This window comes from Pongo abelii, chromosome 7 (genome assembly GCF_028885655.2).
Source record: "Pongo abelii isolate AG06213 chromosome 7, NHGRI_mPonAbe1-v2.0_pri, whole genome shotgun sequence".
Lineage (NCBI taxonomy): Eukaryota > Metazoa > Chordata > Mammalia > Primates > Hominidae > Pongo > Pongo abelii.
This window is the reverse complement of record NC_071992.2, coordinates 148,501,250-148,519,494: the sequence shown is the minus strand read 5'-3', so window position 1 is coordinate 148,519,494 and position 18,245 is coordinate 148,501,250. Positions and strand designations below refer to the sequence as shown.

At 41.7% G+C, this 18,245-nt stretch overlaps 1 protein-coding gene and 1 long non-coding RNA gene across 10 annotated transcripts in view; one reads left to right on the top strand and one right to left on the bottom strand.

Annotated features, from left to right (window-relative positions):
* The window catches only part of KCNQ3 (potassium voltage-gated channel subfamily Q member 3), a 358,351-nt gene extending 351,906 nt beyond the window's left edge, over positions 1-6,445 (top strand). For both annotated transcript variants that reach the window (XM_009244103.4, XM_063726814.1), the window contains exons 13-15: positions 997-1,095; positions 3,173-3,257; positions 5,458-6,445. In XM_009244103.4, the coding sequence (XP_009242378.3) occupies positions 997-1,095; positions 3,173-3,257; positions 5,458-6,192 (919 nt within the window). In that variant the 3' untranslated portion in view covers positions 6,193-6,445. The remainder of the gene's footprint in view (positions 1-996; positions 1,096-3,172; positions 3,258-5,457) is intronic.
* LOC129047551 (uncharacterized) overlaps positions 1-18,245 on the bottom strand; it is a 46,416-nt gene that overhangs the window by 13,552 nt on the left and 14,619 nt on the right. For 4 of the 8 annotated variants that reach the window (XR_008509310.2, XR_008509308.2, XR_010141331.1 and 1 more), the window contains 5 exons: positions 13,319-13,518; positions 12,948-13,033; positions 12,639-12,747; positions 12,173-12,513; positions 11,952-12,067 (listed from right to left, as the gene is read on the bottom strand). This is a non-coding gene — a long non-coding RNA (uncharacterized LOC129047551). Of the gene's footprint in view, positions 1-6,479; positions 7,095-11,951; positions 12,068-12,172; positions 12,514-12,638; positions 12,748-12,947; positions 13,034-13,318; positions 13,519-18,245 lie in introns of those variants that run through there. The other 4 variants (XR_010141333.1, XR_010141334.1, XR_008509309.2 and 1 more) reach the window with 3 other exon arrangements.

Below are 18,245 nucleotides of genomic sequence, written 5' to 3'. Positions count from 1 at the left end.
CTTAATGGTCTTGGACCTCTGATAAGCCTTCAAGCCTGCTTTCCCTCCCACCCCTGTCCCAACCTATAGCGTGATAGGCAACATTTCTTTCCTATTGGTCCAGGCGTAGAGCAGGAACTGATGACTCACAGAAGAGTATGCAGCCATAAAAAAGAACAAGATCATGTCTTTTGCAGGAACACGGTGGGAGCTGGAGGCTATTATCCTTACAAACTAATACAGGAACAGAAAACCATATATCACGTGTTCTTACTTACAGGTGGTAGCTAAATGTTAAGAACTTATGAACACAAAGAAGGAAACAACAGATTCTGGGTCTTCTTGAGGGGGTAGCGTGGTAGGAGGGAGAGTAGCAGAAAAGATAACCCCCATGACACATGTTTACCTATGTAACAAACCTTCACCTGTACCCCCAAACCTAAAATAAAAGTTATTTAAAAAGGAGCTGGTGCCTCCTGCAGAAATAGAAGCAGGAATGGAAGCTGGTGTTGGATCTATCTTTCTACTGGCCAGAGATGCCCACAGAGCAGCAGTGATGTGTGCAGCTGCATATGTAGCCTAGGATTTGCCTGTAAAGCTCCCTAACTAGATGTTTTTGGAAGGGATAAAAGAATTGGAAGACAAGGCAGGTTTGCAGTCCACCTATGACATTTCCTATGAAAAAAAAATAACAAGATGCAGCCGTCACCTCTCTCAGTGGTTTGTCTGCCTCCCTCTCCCCTGGGATAGAAAGATGCTTTCAGTATCACCAGATCAAAAACAAGCAGAAGAATATACCGAGGTAATAGGTTCTGTCTGGCTCTTTCTTTCTCTCTGTAGCTAGTATGCACTCTCTCTTCCCTCTCCTCTCCTCCCCTCTCCTCTCTTCTCCTCTCATCTCCTCTCCTCTTATGTATTCCAAACCCTTATCTCATTCCAGAGAGAATAGAATGATTTGTTTTCCTGTCAAAACAAAGCTCTGTATAATTTAATCCCTGCTCTGTTTGTTTCTTTCAGAATAGATATGATTTTCACCCCTGGACCTCCCTCCACGCCAAAACACAAGAAGTCTCAGAAAGGGTCAGCATTCACCTTCCCATCCCAGCAATCTCCCAGGTGGGGCCAGTGGACATGGACTGATGGGCCAGGGGTGCAAAGTTTGTAGAGCATCCCCACCCCCAAACCTCAGCTGGGGTCCTTTATGTGGGTCAAGTTGTCACTCTCCTAAGTAAAATGAAGAAACAGTTTGAAGCTTGTTTCAGTTGGTGGCCATTTGAAGGTTTCTGTACAAAAATCTTCTCACTCCTCTTCCCAGACCATGTGGATGATATTTCTTCCTATAACTTTTGAAAATGAAAATAGCCCCACCTGTTTCCCTGTTACAAAACAGAGGAGAGTTATGAACTTTATTGAAACAGGAAGAAAACTTCACATCAGCAGAACCCAGAGCATTCTCCATCCTGCATAATTACCTTTGAGTTGATTGATACCCCTCCCAGGACAAAGCCAGAGAAGACACTCAGATATCAGCCCCCTGACAACATTGTAACACAGAGAGCTTTGTCCCTTAACAGAGCAGCTCTCCTCCTTCCAAAGCTTCAAAATTTTGAATAAGATGTTCTTTAGAAAATCCACTGCCTAAATTTACATCTCTTTATTCCCAAATGTCTTCAAGGCAGGTAACACAATGAGTGAGGGAGTTAGGCTTAAGAAATATTACGAACCTTCCACTTATAAAAGAATCAAGAGGCCGGGCGTGGTGGCTTACGCCTGTAATCCCAGCACTTCAGGAGACTGAGGCGGGTGGATCACAAGGTCAGGAGCTCAAGACAAGCCTGGCCAACATAGTGAAACCCCATCTCTACTAAAAATACAAAAATTAGCTGGGCGTGGTGGTGCATGCCTGTAATCCTAGCTACTTGGGAGGCTGAGGCAGGAGAATCGCTTGAACCAGGGAGTCGGAGGTTGCAGTGAGCTGAGATCGTGCCACTGCATTCCAGCATGGTGACAGAGTGAGACTCCGTCTCAAAAAAAAAAAAAAAAAAAAAAAAAGAATCAAGAGCATTAACATGATGATACAAAGCAATTTAATATTTTAATATTTAACCTCAGCCCTGGGGATAGAATAGGGAGTGATGGGACTGTGGGCACCTGGAGAACACATGCCCTATCTAAAGGAGGTAGGAATGAAGGTCCTACCTTCTTTTAGGAATGAAGGCCCTACCTTCTTCTAGGAATGAGGGCCCTACCTTCTTTTAGGAATGAGGGCCCTACCTTCTTTTAGGGATGTGGATCCTCTGTTTCCAGAAAACAGAATATCCAGCTTTTACATGAAATTCTCAATTTTTGAGATGGCTTACATGTTTTAAAACCCCGTGCAGGCCAAAGAAAACACTAGCCGGCTGGATTTAGCACATGGGCCACCAATTTTTGATGTCTTTTTAAAATTTAAGGCTTCTCAGCCAAAGACTATCCTACTAAGCAGGATTCAGTAGCCTATGAGAGAGAGAAATCAACTATTGAGAAAGTGCCTAGCATGAATGGTTTCTAGCAAATAGCTAGACTCCCTGAAAGTTCTGATCTGCAAAAAACATAAAAATGTTCAAACTAACCAGAATTAAGCAGATATTAACTGTGGATAACCAAAAATCAAATTCAGCACACATTTCAATTCCATTCCTCACCAGTGTCATCTTTTGCATCATGTTCAAGATTTGGGATTCTTCATTCTTATTAAAATTGGCCAGATGAAATATTTATACCCACTGTAAGTAATTTCAGATGTTAGATGACCCCTTCTCCACCTGCACACACACACTCAGAGTAAAAGTCTCAAATCTCAAATCTAAGAATGAAAGGCTAAGGAATTTAAATTAAAGGAACTAGATACTCTAGGTACTGTTAGGTGCTTTATAATATTTAACACAAAGCAAAGCCTCCTTAATAGCAGCTTGATATTTGGCTTCAAATTTTCCTACAGTGGAGGTAAACATAAGATACCAGTGTTGAATGCAGAAAAACTCTGACTTTTTCTGACTCACATATGCCTCCAGAGTTGAATGGTGCTCTTTTATGCCACACAAGTGTGAGGGTGAGAACGATGGCTTTGTTGGCCATGGCCTGCCTAGCCGAAATTACCCTGCATAGCAAAAATAGATATAATGATCTTATAGAAGTGTTTGCTTCTTCTTAGGAATGAACCATATGTAGCCAGACCATCCACATCAGAAATCGAAGACCAAAGCATGATGGGGAAGTTTGTTAAAGTTGAAAGACAGGTAAGTCTTTTCTTCCTCTCACCAAAAACCAGATCTGTAAAATTTATTTTCAAATGCTATTTCTTTTTTCTCTCTTTCTTTCTTTCTTTTTTTTTTTTTAGACAAAGTTTCACTCTGTTGCCCAGGCTGGAATGCAATGGCGCGATCACGACTCACTGCAACCTCTACCTCCCGGGTTCAAGTGATTCTACTGCCTCAGCCTCCTGAGGAGCTGAGATTACAGGCACCTGCCACCATGCCCAGCTAATTTTTGTATTTTTAGTAGAGATGGGGTTTCACCATGTTGGCCAGGCTGGTCTCGAACTCCTGACCTCAGGTGATCTGCCCGCCTTGGCCTCCCAAAGTGCTGGGATTGCAGGCATGAGCCACTGTGCCCAGTCCCCACCATTGTTTTTCAAAGGGAGATAAGATACTTGAGTACTACTACCTACCATTCAAAAAAGATGTGGAAATCAAATCACTGATTTCAGCATTTACTGAGTGATCACATGCAAGTTAATTAATTGTTCTGAGCCTCAGTTTTCCTCATCTGTAGTATGGGGATTATAATACCCTATTAGGTTGCTGTGAGGATTGAGTTGATACATGAAAATTACCCATAATATTAGTGGGCACACAGTGAACACTTGATAGTAGCTACAATTATAATGCATTTCATGGTGACCCCTTAGGAAATGTTAGTGACCTGCCACCACATGTTGTGTGTCCTCCATTTCTCAATGTCCAGGCAGTGGGTGGCCTGTGTGAAGAGGCTGGGAGGAGGGCAGGCTACAGGTGAGATCCATTCAAGGTGGAACGAGAAACCCGCTCACTCACAGCACCATGCAGCTCACTCTTGCTTTCATAGCAAAGAGCTCATAATCTAGCATCATCTGCCTTACTCTACATTAGATAAATGGTACTGCCAGTTTTTCAAGGATCATATTAATCCTTTCGTTTTATTCAAAATCCTAAATGGGACCTGTGCAGGAGAGGTAGAAGCAAATCTGAATTATTCCTGTTTGTTATATCAAGAATTTTGTTTTCATTTTAAATTTTAATTTATAATTTCCACTCTGCTTTATTTCTCAGTGTCTGTTCTCCTGCCTGTGAAATAGAGATAATAATAGTATCCATCTTGGGGGATTGTCATAAAATTCACATAAGTCAATAAAGTGCATAAAACAGAGTCAGATTGTAACTTTTCTAAAAGGGTCCGTTATTATTGAGGCTCAGATGCCATCCTGGCATCTGCTGATCATGGTGCTCATATCCTCACCTGTAAAATGGGATGATACACCTGAAGACAGTGTTTCCTGGTGAGTCGTGAATTGTCAAAGCAAGAACATCACATACATGTGCACACACACTCATGTATATTCATTCACAAAAGTTCAAGTAAGGTACCAACTTAGGCAGGCAAGAGCAAGCTGCTAGGTAGGGTCTTCAGTTCTGAGAAGCTCAGTTCTTGCTAACCACTACCCTTGTATTTTTAGGGCTTAAATCACCATGTAGAAGAAACATAGACTAACAGCCCACATGCTTCTGTCTAAGGAAATGTTCCTAAATTGAGAACTCTTGCTCCTTGACCCAGGCAACATTAGCAAGGCCACTTCCTCCTCTAGGGGACACAGCAGGCCTGTAACACTTCAAAGCATCTCTCTGCTTTCCACCTTTGCTTCCTAGAAGACCTTGCCTAGTTTTTCTCTAGATTAACACTAATACCTGGTGTGCAAGGCTTGGAAGTAGGAGGCACAAAATAAATTATTAGCTGTTTTTATTATTAAGAGTTGCAAGAATTATCTTCCCTTCTGAAAAGTAAATTCAGTATTAGAATATTTCCTCCCGGTCAGGCACGGTGGCTCATGCCTGTAATCCTAGCCCTTTGGGAGGCCGAGGCAGGTGGATCACGAGGTGAGTTCAAGACCAGCCTGGCCAAGATGGTGAAACTCTGTCTCTACTAATAATACAAACATTAGCCTGGCATGGTGGCGGGTGCCTGTAATCCCAGCTACTTGGGAGGCTGAGGCAGAGAATTGCTTGAACCCGGCGGGCGGAAGTTGCAGTAAGCCCAGATCGCGCCACTGCACTCCAGCCTGGGTGACAGACTGAGACTCTGTCTCAAAAAAAAAAAAAAAAAAAAGAATATTTCCTCCCAACCAATAGCAATGATCCCCACCCTCAGAGAAAGTGGTCATTCACAGCTCCTTTGAATTTCCAGGTTCAGGACATGGGGAAGAAGCTGGACTTCCTCGTGGATATGCACATGCAACACATGGAACGGTTGCAGGTGCAAGTCACGGAGTATTACCCAACCAAGGGCACCTCCTCGCCAGCTGAAGCAGAGAAGAAAGAGGAAAACAGGTATTCCGATTTGAAAACCATCATCTGCAACTATTCTGAGACAGGCCCCCCGGAACCACCCTACAGCTTCCACCAGGTGCCCGTTGACAAAGTCAGCCCCTATGGGTTTTTTGCACATGACCCTGTGAACCTGCCCCGAGGGGGACCCAGTTCTGGAAAGGTTCAGGCAACTCCTCCTTCCTCGGCAACAACGTTTGTGGAGAGGCCCACAGTCCTGCCTATCTTGACTCTTCTCGACTCCCGAGTGAGCTGCCACTCCCAGGCTGACCTGCAGGGCCCCTACTCGGACCGAATCTCCCCTCGGCAGAGACGTAGCATCACGCGAGACAGCGACACACCTCTGTCCCTGATGTCGGTCAACCACGAGGAGCTGGAGAGGTCTCCGAGTGGCTTCAGCATCTCCCAGGACAGAGATGATTATGTGTTTGGCCCCAATGGGGGGTCGAGCTGGATGAGGGAGAAGCGGTACCTCGCCGAGGGTGAGACGGACACAGACACTGACCCCTTCACGCCCAGCGGCTCCATGCCTCTGTCGTCCACAGGGGATGGGATTTCTGATTCAGTATGGACACCTTCCAACAAGCCCACTTAAAAGAGGTCACTGGCTGACCCTTCCTTGTAATGTAGACAGACTTTGTATAGTTCACTTACTCTCACACCCGACGCTTACCAGCGGGGACACCAATGGCTGCATCAAATGCATGTGTGTGCGTGGTGGCCCCACCCAGGCAGGGGCTTCCTACAGCCTCTTCCTCCCCATGTCACCACAACAAAGTGCTTCCTTTTCAGCATGGTTTGCATGACTTTACACTATATAAATGGTTCCGCTAATCTCTTCTAGGATACACATTTATCTGCCGTTCTTACTTTTAATCACGATTGGACCAGTACAGGGAGAAATTACTGATGAGCCATGCTATTTGTCTGTTTGGTTGGCTGGTTTGGGTTTTGGTTTGGTAAGCAAAGAAAGTAGTTTAAGTTATTTCTAGGATCACTGCCCTCTTGTGTAAAACCCTCCAGCAATTAACTGTTTTTGAAAGCAAGGAAATAATTTTCCCAACAAAACCACATTGTGTATCAGTGGGGCTGCCTACTAAGCTAACATTAGGAAAGGAACGAGATAGTCATTGTGTCTCTAAAACAAAGAATTTAAAGAAATACTTAAGGCAAAACCTTTTAAAAGCTCTCAAAAAGACCTCATGTGGTCTGATGTTATTTAGTATCATGCCTCAGTTTCCTTATCTGTAAAAAGTTGTGGTAATCCCAAGTGTAACATTTCTGATGAGTTATGAATTGGCAGGGAGAAAACACACACACACACACACACACACACACACACACACAAAGTTAAAATAGTTTCCAATTTATGTAGCCAAGGACAATGGAATTTATCAGAAGTGAAATGCCCCTCTGGGCAGGAGCTAAGTTCAGTGCCTTTCAAATGAAGTTCCAACTCCCATTTCTTCCCATGATACTGAAGTACAAAATATCCATCTAAAATAGAAATTAAAGTCAAGAAGGCACACAGAAATTACCTAGTCCAAGGACTTCCTTTTATAAACGAAGAATCTTAGGCTCAGGTAAAGTGACACACCCAGAGTCACTCAGTTGTCCCATAGAGGACCAGGACTCAAAAGTCAGGTCTGCTCACCCTCCCCGCCCTTGTTTCCCCTCACCACACCACTCTTCCATTTACATAATGCATCCTAGTGATTGTGTCAAGATATATGATTTTGTGTAGCGTGGAAAGCACTCAGTTTATCCAGCAGGAGGGGGATTTCCACTTTTATTGCAAAACATGCTTGCTTGATGCAATGCGTTTTAGATCTAGAAAAAAATAATACAAGCAAGCTACATTTATGGATGTGCAAACAGGCAAAATTTCCGGAACCATCCAATTTTACTTTTCCAAATTTATGGATTTTTAAAATGAAAATACTAAAACCATATGTAACCATAAGACAAGCTAAAATTTAAGCAGACAGGCTGGGAAGCACTGCCCTACTGTACAGGTGTGATATTAAGCACAAGCCATCCTCTGGCCTCTTATGAGATGTTGTTATGCTCTGAAAAACTTTGATGGAAAAGGTTTCTGTTAGGCTTAGACTGAATTAGCTAAATGACCACACCACAGTATTATTGTATCACTCTTCTCACACACCTAGGCACTGGTTGTGGATAGTTGCCATGGTGACAATCAAGATAAGCCAGCTGACCTAAACAAATGTCTGTATGCAGCTGACACTGCTATTCTCCCTCACAGTCTTGTCAAGAGCCACAGTAGCTATGGCAGACGTTTGGTTGATGGTTTCATCATTTCCTAATACAAGAGTCTGGCAGTATGTTGGAGACAGGAATCACTTCCTCAGAGATAGGTTCCTTTCAACTCACATGTCAACAGTTACTGTACAAAAAGCTCAGAATACAGTAATGATTAGAGCTTGACCCCTGACTTTAGGAACTTAGAACCAAAGCCCGAAGTCCCAGGCCAAGCGCAGACATTGTGAGTGGCAGAAGGGTGTTTTTTATTGAGAGCCCCACAAATGGATGGGTGTAGATCTTGAAGTCTGAGATGGGAAATACACCAGAATGCTCAATGCATCAGACATGAAGCCCGTGCCCTATGGGTTTCCATTTGACTTGCTGGCAATCTGAAGGACAAAGGGCATGGGTTATTTGGGCCTTTTCCCCACTCCTTCAATATGGCTGAAAGTGCCACTGGGGATTACAACCTAAGAAACCCTATGCCTCTTCCTGAGGGCTTGATTATTGAATCCTGATCTTCCTGGAATCTTTCACTTGAGATGATCACCTGCCTAACAGCCAACATGTTACTATGCTCTTCTTTATGTACACGAGTTACTGGAAACCAACAATAAAGGAGAGTGACTCATACTCTCCACAGATGCGCCAGTTAATTTTTTTAACTTATTAATATTCTTGAAGAATTTACTATCTTAAGTATTTTACAAATAGATGCATTTTCCAGCAACTCAATGGAATTCTAGCTTAAAGTATTTACCATTGATCCAAAATTGGAGGAACTACCTTAGGTTCTTTCAATAACCTAGAAAGGGTTGGAGCTTGTATTATTTCCTAAACCATAGGCAGGCGGTCTAGCTTCCCTGCTGGGTCATAAGACCAGGACAGCAGAGATTGGGTTTGTATTGATCAGTAGTAGGGAAGTATTGATCATCTAACATCTAGTAAGTTGTCTTTATCAGTATAGACATAGACAAAATACATGTTTTATGAATGAATAAATAATAAGTACCTTAAGAGCTGTTTTTTCCCCATTTAAGAAAACAAAAAGGAAAAGAGAAAAATGATCTTCTGGAATAACTCTGCTTTGATATTCTCCTTTTGTTCCCCAAAAAATACATTCCAGAAAGGCAAACCAAACCTGCTCAAGTTGCCTACGCATAGACAATCGCAACAACATGGCTCACAGTGAGCAAGCAGAAATTCAGGGTCTGGAATTGAATGTGAGTTATGGGAAGAAACAGTGTGTGCTTTCACAAAGATCCTTTCATCAGACAAAGGAACAGCGTGATAATCCAATGGAACTGGTTAACAACATGACCCAAGATGACATGACCACAGATATACTAGTCGTTCTGAAACTTGCCCAAGAAATTGCAATCATTTCAGCAGAACTCCATGAAATATTGACAAATTAATTCCATCATCAAACTAGGAATGATATTATCAGGTAAAACTCTGATCCCATGTATGTATTTGGTCTTTCCGGGTCACAATGTGACATGAAAAATTTTAAAGATCATATTTTAGCAAGATCAAAATGAATGAGATAAATCAACTTCACAAATGTTAGGCGAAACATGATCCTATTGAGCTGAGAAAGAAGTACTTGAGATCAAGTTTGAGTTTTGACTATCAAATGTCAGCACAAAAGCAAATATCAAAAGCTTAAGAAAAAATTTATTTCAGGAAAAGAAAAACACATCAAAGTGAGAAAGTGCTATTGAATAACTTTGTTTTTAGAACTGGGAATTTAGGCTTATTAGACATGACATTGATATTACAAAGCCCTAGTTTTCATGAAAACATAACCAGATAACCCCAAGGTGTATAGGTTAAAAATGAACTAATTAATCAATGATTATGCTTCCTGTGTCTATTTTGTGCAAGGTAGTTCCTAGACACTGTAGTTTAAAAGAATAATTTCCTGTAGAAAAACCTAATATAACAGGACCTACTCATAATTTGGCAAAATAATTCTCATAATTCCATGCTACTGAAATGGGGGTGTAATAAAGAAAAAGTCATTTGTTTATTCATTTAACAAGGTTTATTAAGCACCAATATATGCCCAGAACTGTGCAGTGCACTGGAAATTCAGAGATAAGAAAACCACAGTTTCTGCCAACAAAATACTAGGAATCTAGAGGTCTCAAATATCAGAGGTCCCTTCCAACTATGTCTACCAGGAAAATAAAATACCTGATTTCATCCCTGCAAACAACTCTATACAGACAGAAATGCTTCCTAGCTTGGAAACTATAGAAAATTGAACATGAAAATGAGAGCAAAGATTCTACATCAAAATGGCAATGATCCAATCAGCCCAGTCAAGGCTGAGTGGGTTGAATGGGGACTTCGAGTTTGGATTCAATGCTTTGAACTTCATAGCTCCAGAGAAGCTGTGCAAAAAAAAGGGGATTCTAGGGAATCTGAGGAAGATTGTTGGAGAAACCAGCTTTCTTCTCTCCTAATCCCTACTAAGATTGAGACCAGGCAAGGAGCTGAGCTACTTTCATTTCATCATGTTGACCAAGAGAAGCTTATGATACAGACTATGACACAGCACCTATTTCAAGAGAAAGATGTTACTTTACTTATGGAAACCTGCAGATCAAATTCTCCTGGGGCAAGAGAAGAAATTTGTTCAGCAGCCTAAGAAGTCAACTGTACTTTGGACAGTGCTGCCAAACACACCCCAGGATTCTCCCACCCCTGTGCTTTCCCAGAAGATGCCACATAGCTGGTATTTGGTTTTCATGAATAACCAAAGATTCTTCTTTGCTTCCTGAACCCCAGGCATCCTTAGGAATTTGCTTCATGTCCTCACTTGTCCTTGAAGGCTTGTTTTTCAGAATGAACTTTTTAAGTCTAAATTGTTTATATTCAAATCAACCCAACGCTATTGTTGCTGATATTATACCATTCCAAACTGAGCCAACTGGCCCCTAAACAAGCCAGCAGGCAGCCCCTCACTAATGCCCAGTTTAGAACATGTTAGGACCAGGCTGTCTGCATAGCTTTAGTGGTTTTAGAAGCCAGTAATGGCAGTGTAAGTAAAAGAGACAGGAATCATACAGAGATGACCTGGAAGAAAATTTGAGTTTCAGCACATTCAAAAGCATTTGACTTTTCTGCCATGTTTTGATTTTCAAGTGAGACAATCAATGTACACACAAAACCCCTAGTACAATGACTGACGCATACTAGGGACTATTATTTATGTTATTTTTTACGGTATGCATGGACTTCATTGTCTCAGTCTTTGATGTTGCTTATGAACTCTAAATTTACACCAAATTCTTTTTTCAGAAAAAAGAATGGTGGAGATACAATCTTAATTATTAAATCAAATGCTTTCATAATTGCTTTTTAAATAACTACATCTCTGCAAATAAAAATGCTTACTCTTGTCTACCACAATAAAGAAGAGTAGGAATATTGGAATGAAGAGAGGCAGGAATGTTGGATCTCAGTGGCTGAGTTGTGGCAATTCCATTGGACATATAGTACCAGATGTTGCACCATCTGGATGATGTGTAGGAGATAAAGCCAAGTAGCAAGAATAAAGAACTCATGATTTCCCAAGGAAAGTCAACTGTGCATGGTGGCTATCAGACAACACCCTAGCAATGAATGGGGGAACTTGCAGAAGAAAGAGTTAATGCTTGCTCAAACCTTCCCTGGGGAGATTTGTTCCCAGGCTTTCATGGCTTTAACCTCAGCAACCCTGTAAGAAAATTGTGATTCATATTTTGATTTGTTATCATAGATGCAAAGAGACATAATTTCATGGATTCTAAGATACACAGAGCAAGAAGAGATTTTGATCACCCAGAACAACCACCTGTCTTTTTAGATTAAGAAGCAGAAGCTCAGAGCAAAGAACATCACACCATGTCCCTCAGTGATTGAAGAAGTGATTGAGTCACAGAATAAATCTGGAACTCAGGTCTTCTGATCCTTGCTCCAGATGTTAGAGACAAAACTAAAAATAAAATAGCAAGTGAAATCAAAGCATCACTATTGAGCCCAGAACATGAATAAGAACTTCCTGGCCCACTTGAGAAACTGTTAAACCAGACATACCTTTGGGGACTTCTTCCCTTCTCTGGAATAAGATTGATGTTTCCATGCTGTGAAAGATGATGATGTTCCTTCTCCCAGATTCCTGCTGTCTTCAAAAGGCCTAGCAAAAACCACTGCTGCTGGGTGCAGTTGAGAAAGGGAATGAAGAAGAACAATCCCATGGCCATGCAGGCACTCCTCCCCTCCACCTCTCTGCCCTCCACCCCTCTGCCCTCTCCTACCTTGTTCCTTCTTGGTCCTGCCATGTTTGGACCGGTTCACCTTTTTGGCCCATCACTTGGACTCATTCAGCTCCAGAGTCATGCCTTAGATTGCATCCTCATCTATAGGCCAATTAAACAGGGTTTCTCCTTGATAAATCCCTATGGTTTTGATTTTAGGAAGTCAGGCATGATTTCTCTTGGGATCTATATGACCCAAAGTGGCCAGTTTTACCAAAGGTGTCCCTTTGCACTGGGATCTCTGGGTCTCATTTGAACACAGCTTGGGTCCTCTTGCCTTGTCCCAGAGAATCCCCATGTTGTCAGGCCATAAGCAGATACTCTAGGGCCTTCACCAAAAGCTACAAAGAAGCAAACAGGACTCAACTTAGGACATCTTATGGTTATGTAACTAGGAGATTATTTTAGGAAGTAAACAGGCCTCTGTTGGCTCAAATGAACATCTTCATTGTTAGTTTCCACTTACATTGTTCTCGGGATAAATCTGCCAGAATTTGGCAGGGCTCCCAGCAGTCCTTGTGAATCCCTGTGGTAGGATGTTTCAGTTCTCCTGAGTCAGGCTGAAGTGTAAGCTCCTAAGAGATATTCAGAAAGAAGGATGGTCAAGTTCTAGAACAACAATAGTTGGCCCAGTAATTTTAAAGATTGTCATTCTACCTAAGCCTTCATCCTCCAGATAGCACTGTTAGGGGCTTAAAATAAGCTTCAAGGGAAATAATTTCTTTGACACAGCCAAAAATGGGCTGTATATAAGAATAACTTGAGAATGACTTACAATTAGGTAGTCAAAAGCCCAGCTCAGTGCTCAGGAATGTATTTGTAATTCCTCTTAGACTTGTTGAATGGACTGCAACTTGATACCTAAGAGTAATAAAAAATGAGAGCATATTTTATTTTAATGTTCCCTTCTCTTCCTCTGCCCACAAAAACGAGGTCAGGGAAGGGGAGAGAAACTTATCCTAAGCGCTCCTTATGAGTTGCCTGTGGCATGATAGCTCTCTCTAAAGTTCATGCAATCCTCATCGCAACCCCATGAGGGAGATGTTATTGTCTCCATCTTATAGATGAGGAAACTGAAGACAAGACCTTGTCAAAGGTCACACATTGTAAGAAGTAGAGCTGCATATTTAACCAAAGCCCGTGTACCTGGAAAGCCCATTCTCCCTCCCGCTTCTTCCTCTCAAATCAGGCCCTAGCTCCTCCACAATGCTTCGGCCTTCTACATTCACTCAGCTTTACAGTAAAATGATCACAGACCCATGAGTTCCCTGGAGAGTAGAGTGATGCCTGGGTCAGCTGTTCCTCTTGTCTGTTCAGCAGGTCCTTTGAGTGGCTTCACAATCCAGCTGTCAGTGGCAGAAAATAATGCCTCATAAATTATTCACCTGGTTCACATTGGAATCCATTAGCTCTTGGGGCTTGGTGTGGCTGCAGATCATCCACAAGTGCCCCTTGTTCTCTGCCCCCAAGGAGCTCCTGTCATTGTTTTTAACCAAACAAGTTCAAATATCTCCATGTCTCTGCTGACTCTGGTCTTTTGTCTCTAGACTGTACCTTTATTTCTGAGCTCTGAAATTCTGCAGAAACAGGTGAGTCTATAAAAACATTCTGTGGGAGGCCAAAAGCTCAGAACAGTTGTGTCTCTCTTTCTGAGTATTAAAAGATCAAGGTTTCCCATGGAAGCCAACCTGATCTGGTAATTGGGCCCTTCTATACCCCTCTGAATACTTTTCCAAGGAGAGGGCATTTCCCACCCCCATAGTTCCCCTGAGGGTTAAGAGTCCAGGTGGTGGCCAAGTTGCAAGATTTGGGGCAGCCATTTTGCCAAGGATCAGAGATGCGCTGTCGGAGAGGTGAAATCGGCTCTGTCCCATCCTGAAAAATCAACTTAGAAAGACAGGTGGACTTCATGAGATTTGTCAGTCCTTCGTTGTTTTAAAGAGAAAAATGATCTCTGCCTTGCTTCAGATAGGATATGGCTATTTTTTTCCTTCTTTTTCTAATGTAGCAGTGATGGAAAACACCAGTCTTTGAAGAACAAATGGAGGTTCCCAGTGACGTGAATCCATTATATTTGATTTTGGATTGTATTTTTTAACCCCTTTTTATGGCATAGAATTCTGGTGCCTTGCTCCCTGGGTTTGTCTCTGTGCTATGAGTAGGCTTTCTTCACATTCTGGCTTACAGGGGAACACAACTATTCCACAAGTGGCCTTTAGTGCTCTTTATAATATGATTTCCTGTAATTTTTAAACTGTATGTGTAATTTATATTCTGGCTCTGTCCGATATTTGAACAACTTTAATAGGTTGATTTCCATATATATTATGCAAATAATTCTTACCTGATTTTTTATGTTCTATCTTAAATAAATACTGCACCACTTATTAATAAATAGACATTTCAGTGATTATGTGGAGGAATGTTATTTGCTTCAAAACAACTTTTATGAGATTGTATTATTTATCATAAATAACACTGACTGTTGCTAATGGAAAAGCTCTAAATATCAATGGCCTAATGCAACAAAGATTTATTTCTTGCTCAAATCACAGTCCAGTGTAGATTGTCTGAGTTTCAAAGGGTGATGCAAGGATTTGGGCTACTGAAGAGCTGGAGTCCTTCACTTCTAGCCACATTGCCAGAAGGAGAGACTCTATAAAAGCCATACCCACATCTTCCTGCCTTGGACTGAAAGTGACTCATCATTCCCACTCACAAACTCATTGCTTAAACTCAGTCACGTGGTATGGGACAATCTGCAAGGGAGGCTGGGAAATGTAGTCTTCATGAATGCCCAGTATAAGGAAATGTGTTGAATATATAACTTTGCTCACCACAAGAATACTATGATTGATCCTATAGATTTCCTTGTTAGTACTGAGTGATGACTCCGTCTAACCCAAGTGTAGTTGTTGCACAGGGAATAAAATAAGGGAACCAGAAAGTTCCCCTGGGAGTCATTGGAGTTACAAATATATATGTGGCAGCAGTTTAATAGCATAAAATGTTGGCAAGAGTTATCTACTAGTGGTACACATTTCAAATGCAGCAAACAAGAACATGTCCTAAATATTTCTCTATTATCAATTGGACCACTGGTGGGTATAATCCCTTCATAGGCCAGTTTGCCAACTCTGTCTCCTTAAACATTTGGGTATTGATTAGAATTCTTGTTTTTTTTCTTCTATTCAGTTCACTTCAATAAACATGTACTTAAGAAATATTAATTGGATATTTACCATATACCAAGCATCGGAGATGCGATATTTTACAATTTAATGTGGTATTGGCCTTAAGATCGTTTCAGTTCTGTGAGAAGCATGATGAATGAGATAATCAAGGGTTCTGTGGAAACACAAAGCATGGTACTGGCTCAAATTAGAGGTATAGAAAACGCTTCATGCAGAGCATGAGGTATGAATGGAATATTTAAGGATGACTTCACAAAGCCAAAAATGAAGAAGGAAGTAAAGAAGACAGGCCTGCCAGATATTGGGAAGAGGATGTGCAAAGAGGCATGAGACAGGCTTAGTTTAGAAGTTCTGTTCAAAGCAAAGTTGCATTTTTACATTCTTGTTCTTATGGTCTCCATTGCCTCTGGCAAGCAACTCAGTGGGATTTATGCCCTGGGTAAACAGGGAGCATTCCAGGTATAGTAAGAAGGCAGTGTGCTTGGAATGCAGAAAGCAAGAAGGAGACTGATCCAGGCAGATGAGGCCTTGAAGGTATATTAGGGCTCTTTGGAACTTTCTGTCCTTAAGTTAAGGAGATCACACTGCAGTGAGGAAATCTCTTCCCAGATCCACGGTCTGAAACTGCACCCTCCCTTCTGACTTCTGCCTCCCATCCTGATCACGGTTCTCAGAATTCAATTTTGAAGTTTTCCTTTCAAAGAAACTATTCCTCTCATATCTAGAGACTGACAAGATTCTCCCAGCTGCCTGGTCTCAGTTCCTCTCATTAGGAGAAAGAATCATGCTGGCTTTTTTATTGGTAACTAATGCCATCGCCACAAGGACTCATGTCCTACCCTCCTGCTTCCACTCCCTACAATTCCACTCCCTCCCATAGTCCCATTTCGGGGACTTGCAGCACCGGCCAACATAGCCATCTAATCTTTGTCCTCAGAAACTATCACAGTGACTGTAAGTGCTAAAGAATGAAACAATGAGTAAATGTGCTACATTTTAGGTGTGTCATCTATTGCTACACAAATATTGCCACAAACTTAGTGGTTAAAAACATACGAATTTATTATCTCATAGTTTCTGCTGACCAGGAATCCAAGAACAGCTTAACTGGGTCCTCTGCTTTAGGGTCTTACAAGATTCAATCAAGGTGTTGGCTGGAGCTGTGGTCTTATCTGAGGCTCAACTGGGGAAGAATCCACTTCTAGTCTCATGTTAGGAACAACTCAGTTCTTTGAGGGTTGTTAGACTGAGGACATAAGTTTTTTGCTGCTGTTGGGCAGAGATTGCTCTCAGTTACTTGTCACATAGCCTTCTCCATAGGTCAGCTCACAACATAGCAGCTTGCTTCATCAAAATGAGCAAAGGAAAGTCTGCTGGCAAGATGAAAGTTGCAATCTTATGTAACATATCATAAAACTGACAACCCATTACCTTTGCCATATTTTATTGATTAACAACAATTCACAGATTTTGCCTATGCTCAAGGGGAGGGTATTACTACACAAGATATAATTGAGACCATCTTAAAACCTGTCTGCCACACTAGGTAACTAGGGCATTCTCAAAGTTAGCATGAACTTGGTATTGTCTTTAGGGACTGATGAAGCAAATATTAGAGCTCAGAAACCTCCCTCCAGCTAATAAGGGTGATTGCTTAATCTCTGGACCTAGGCTTTATCAGCCTCTCCCAAGCTCAATTCCGTGAGACATAAGAATAATAGCTAATATTTACTGAGCACTTACATGTGCCAGACATTTTACTTAGTATTCTCTATGAATCATCTCATTTACTCTTCACAATAAATCTTGGCACTCAGAACTATTATCGTCCCTACTTTATAGATAGGGACACTGAACTATAGAGAATTTAGTCACTTGTCCAGGGTCACATAGCTAGTAAATGGCACAGCCAGGATTCGGAGCAGGAAGTCTGACTCCAGAGCATTTATTCTTAGCTACTAATCCATTAGAATCTTTTATTTTGAATAAAAGTCCTTGCTAGCTAAGCAGGGGATAAATATGTTTATATTCATTTATCTAAGTTTTCTCACTCAAGTTCCTTTCCTGCATGCTTCTCCAGGGGTTATATAATGTGTGGTTGTCTCAGTTAAGATCCAGGTGGAAAAATAAGAAAGTCATACACATACTAGGTAAGTGGAGGAGATTTTAATAAAGGGTTTGCTTACAAAGATTTGGTCATCATTTAGTTAAATCAAGTTGGCACGGTACAGTCCTGCAACGCTAGCAACAGCCCTGCAAGGGCCAGAACCCAGAGGGAGCTTTATGGAGAGGGCCATGTGATAGGGACTATGACCTTGGGCATTGAGCACAGTAATCTGGTAGTGAACCAGCAGGGAGGGAGCTAAGGGAATAAAGACTGCAACCTCACTCTCTTTCCCTCTTCTGATCCTCTACTGGTACCTACTGTTGTCTGAACCCAACAGAAAGCCAGGGAGGAAGGAAGACTGCTACATAGCTTTGGGAAACAGAAAAGTAACGAGGAAGAAATCATGGCACGAGTGAGCTCACCACCCAAGGGGCTCTGCGATAAAAAAGCAAAGCTTGGAAAAGCATGAACTTTGGGGAAGATCTGCCTTGAAAGGTATGCAGAGGAAGAGGAAAATGTAAGGAGCATCCAAGAAACCATGATCAATGTAGATAGAAATGAAGAGAGTGTCATGGAATTAAAAGGGGGAGAAATGAGAGGGGATGGCCATCATATAGAGTAATACCAAGATGTTGAGGTAACGCAGGATATGGATGGGAAAGAGCCCACTGAATTTATGTAATATAGGTAAAGTTGAGGAACTCTTTTAAAAGAAAGGCAAAGAGCTGCAGGAAAAATGAAGGTCCAAGTGTTGATGAAATCAATGACAAGT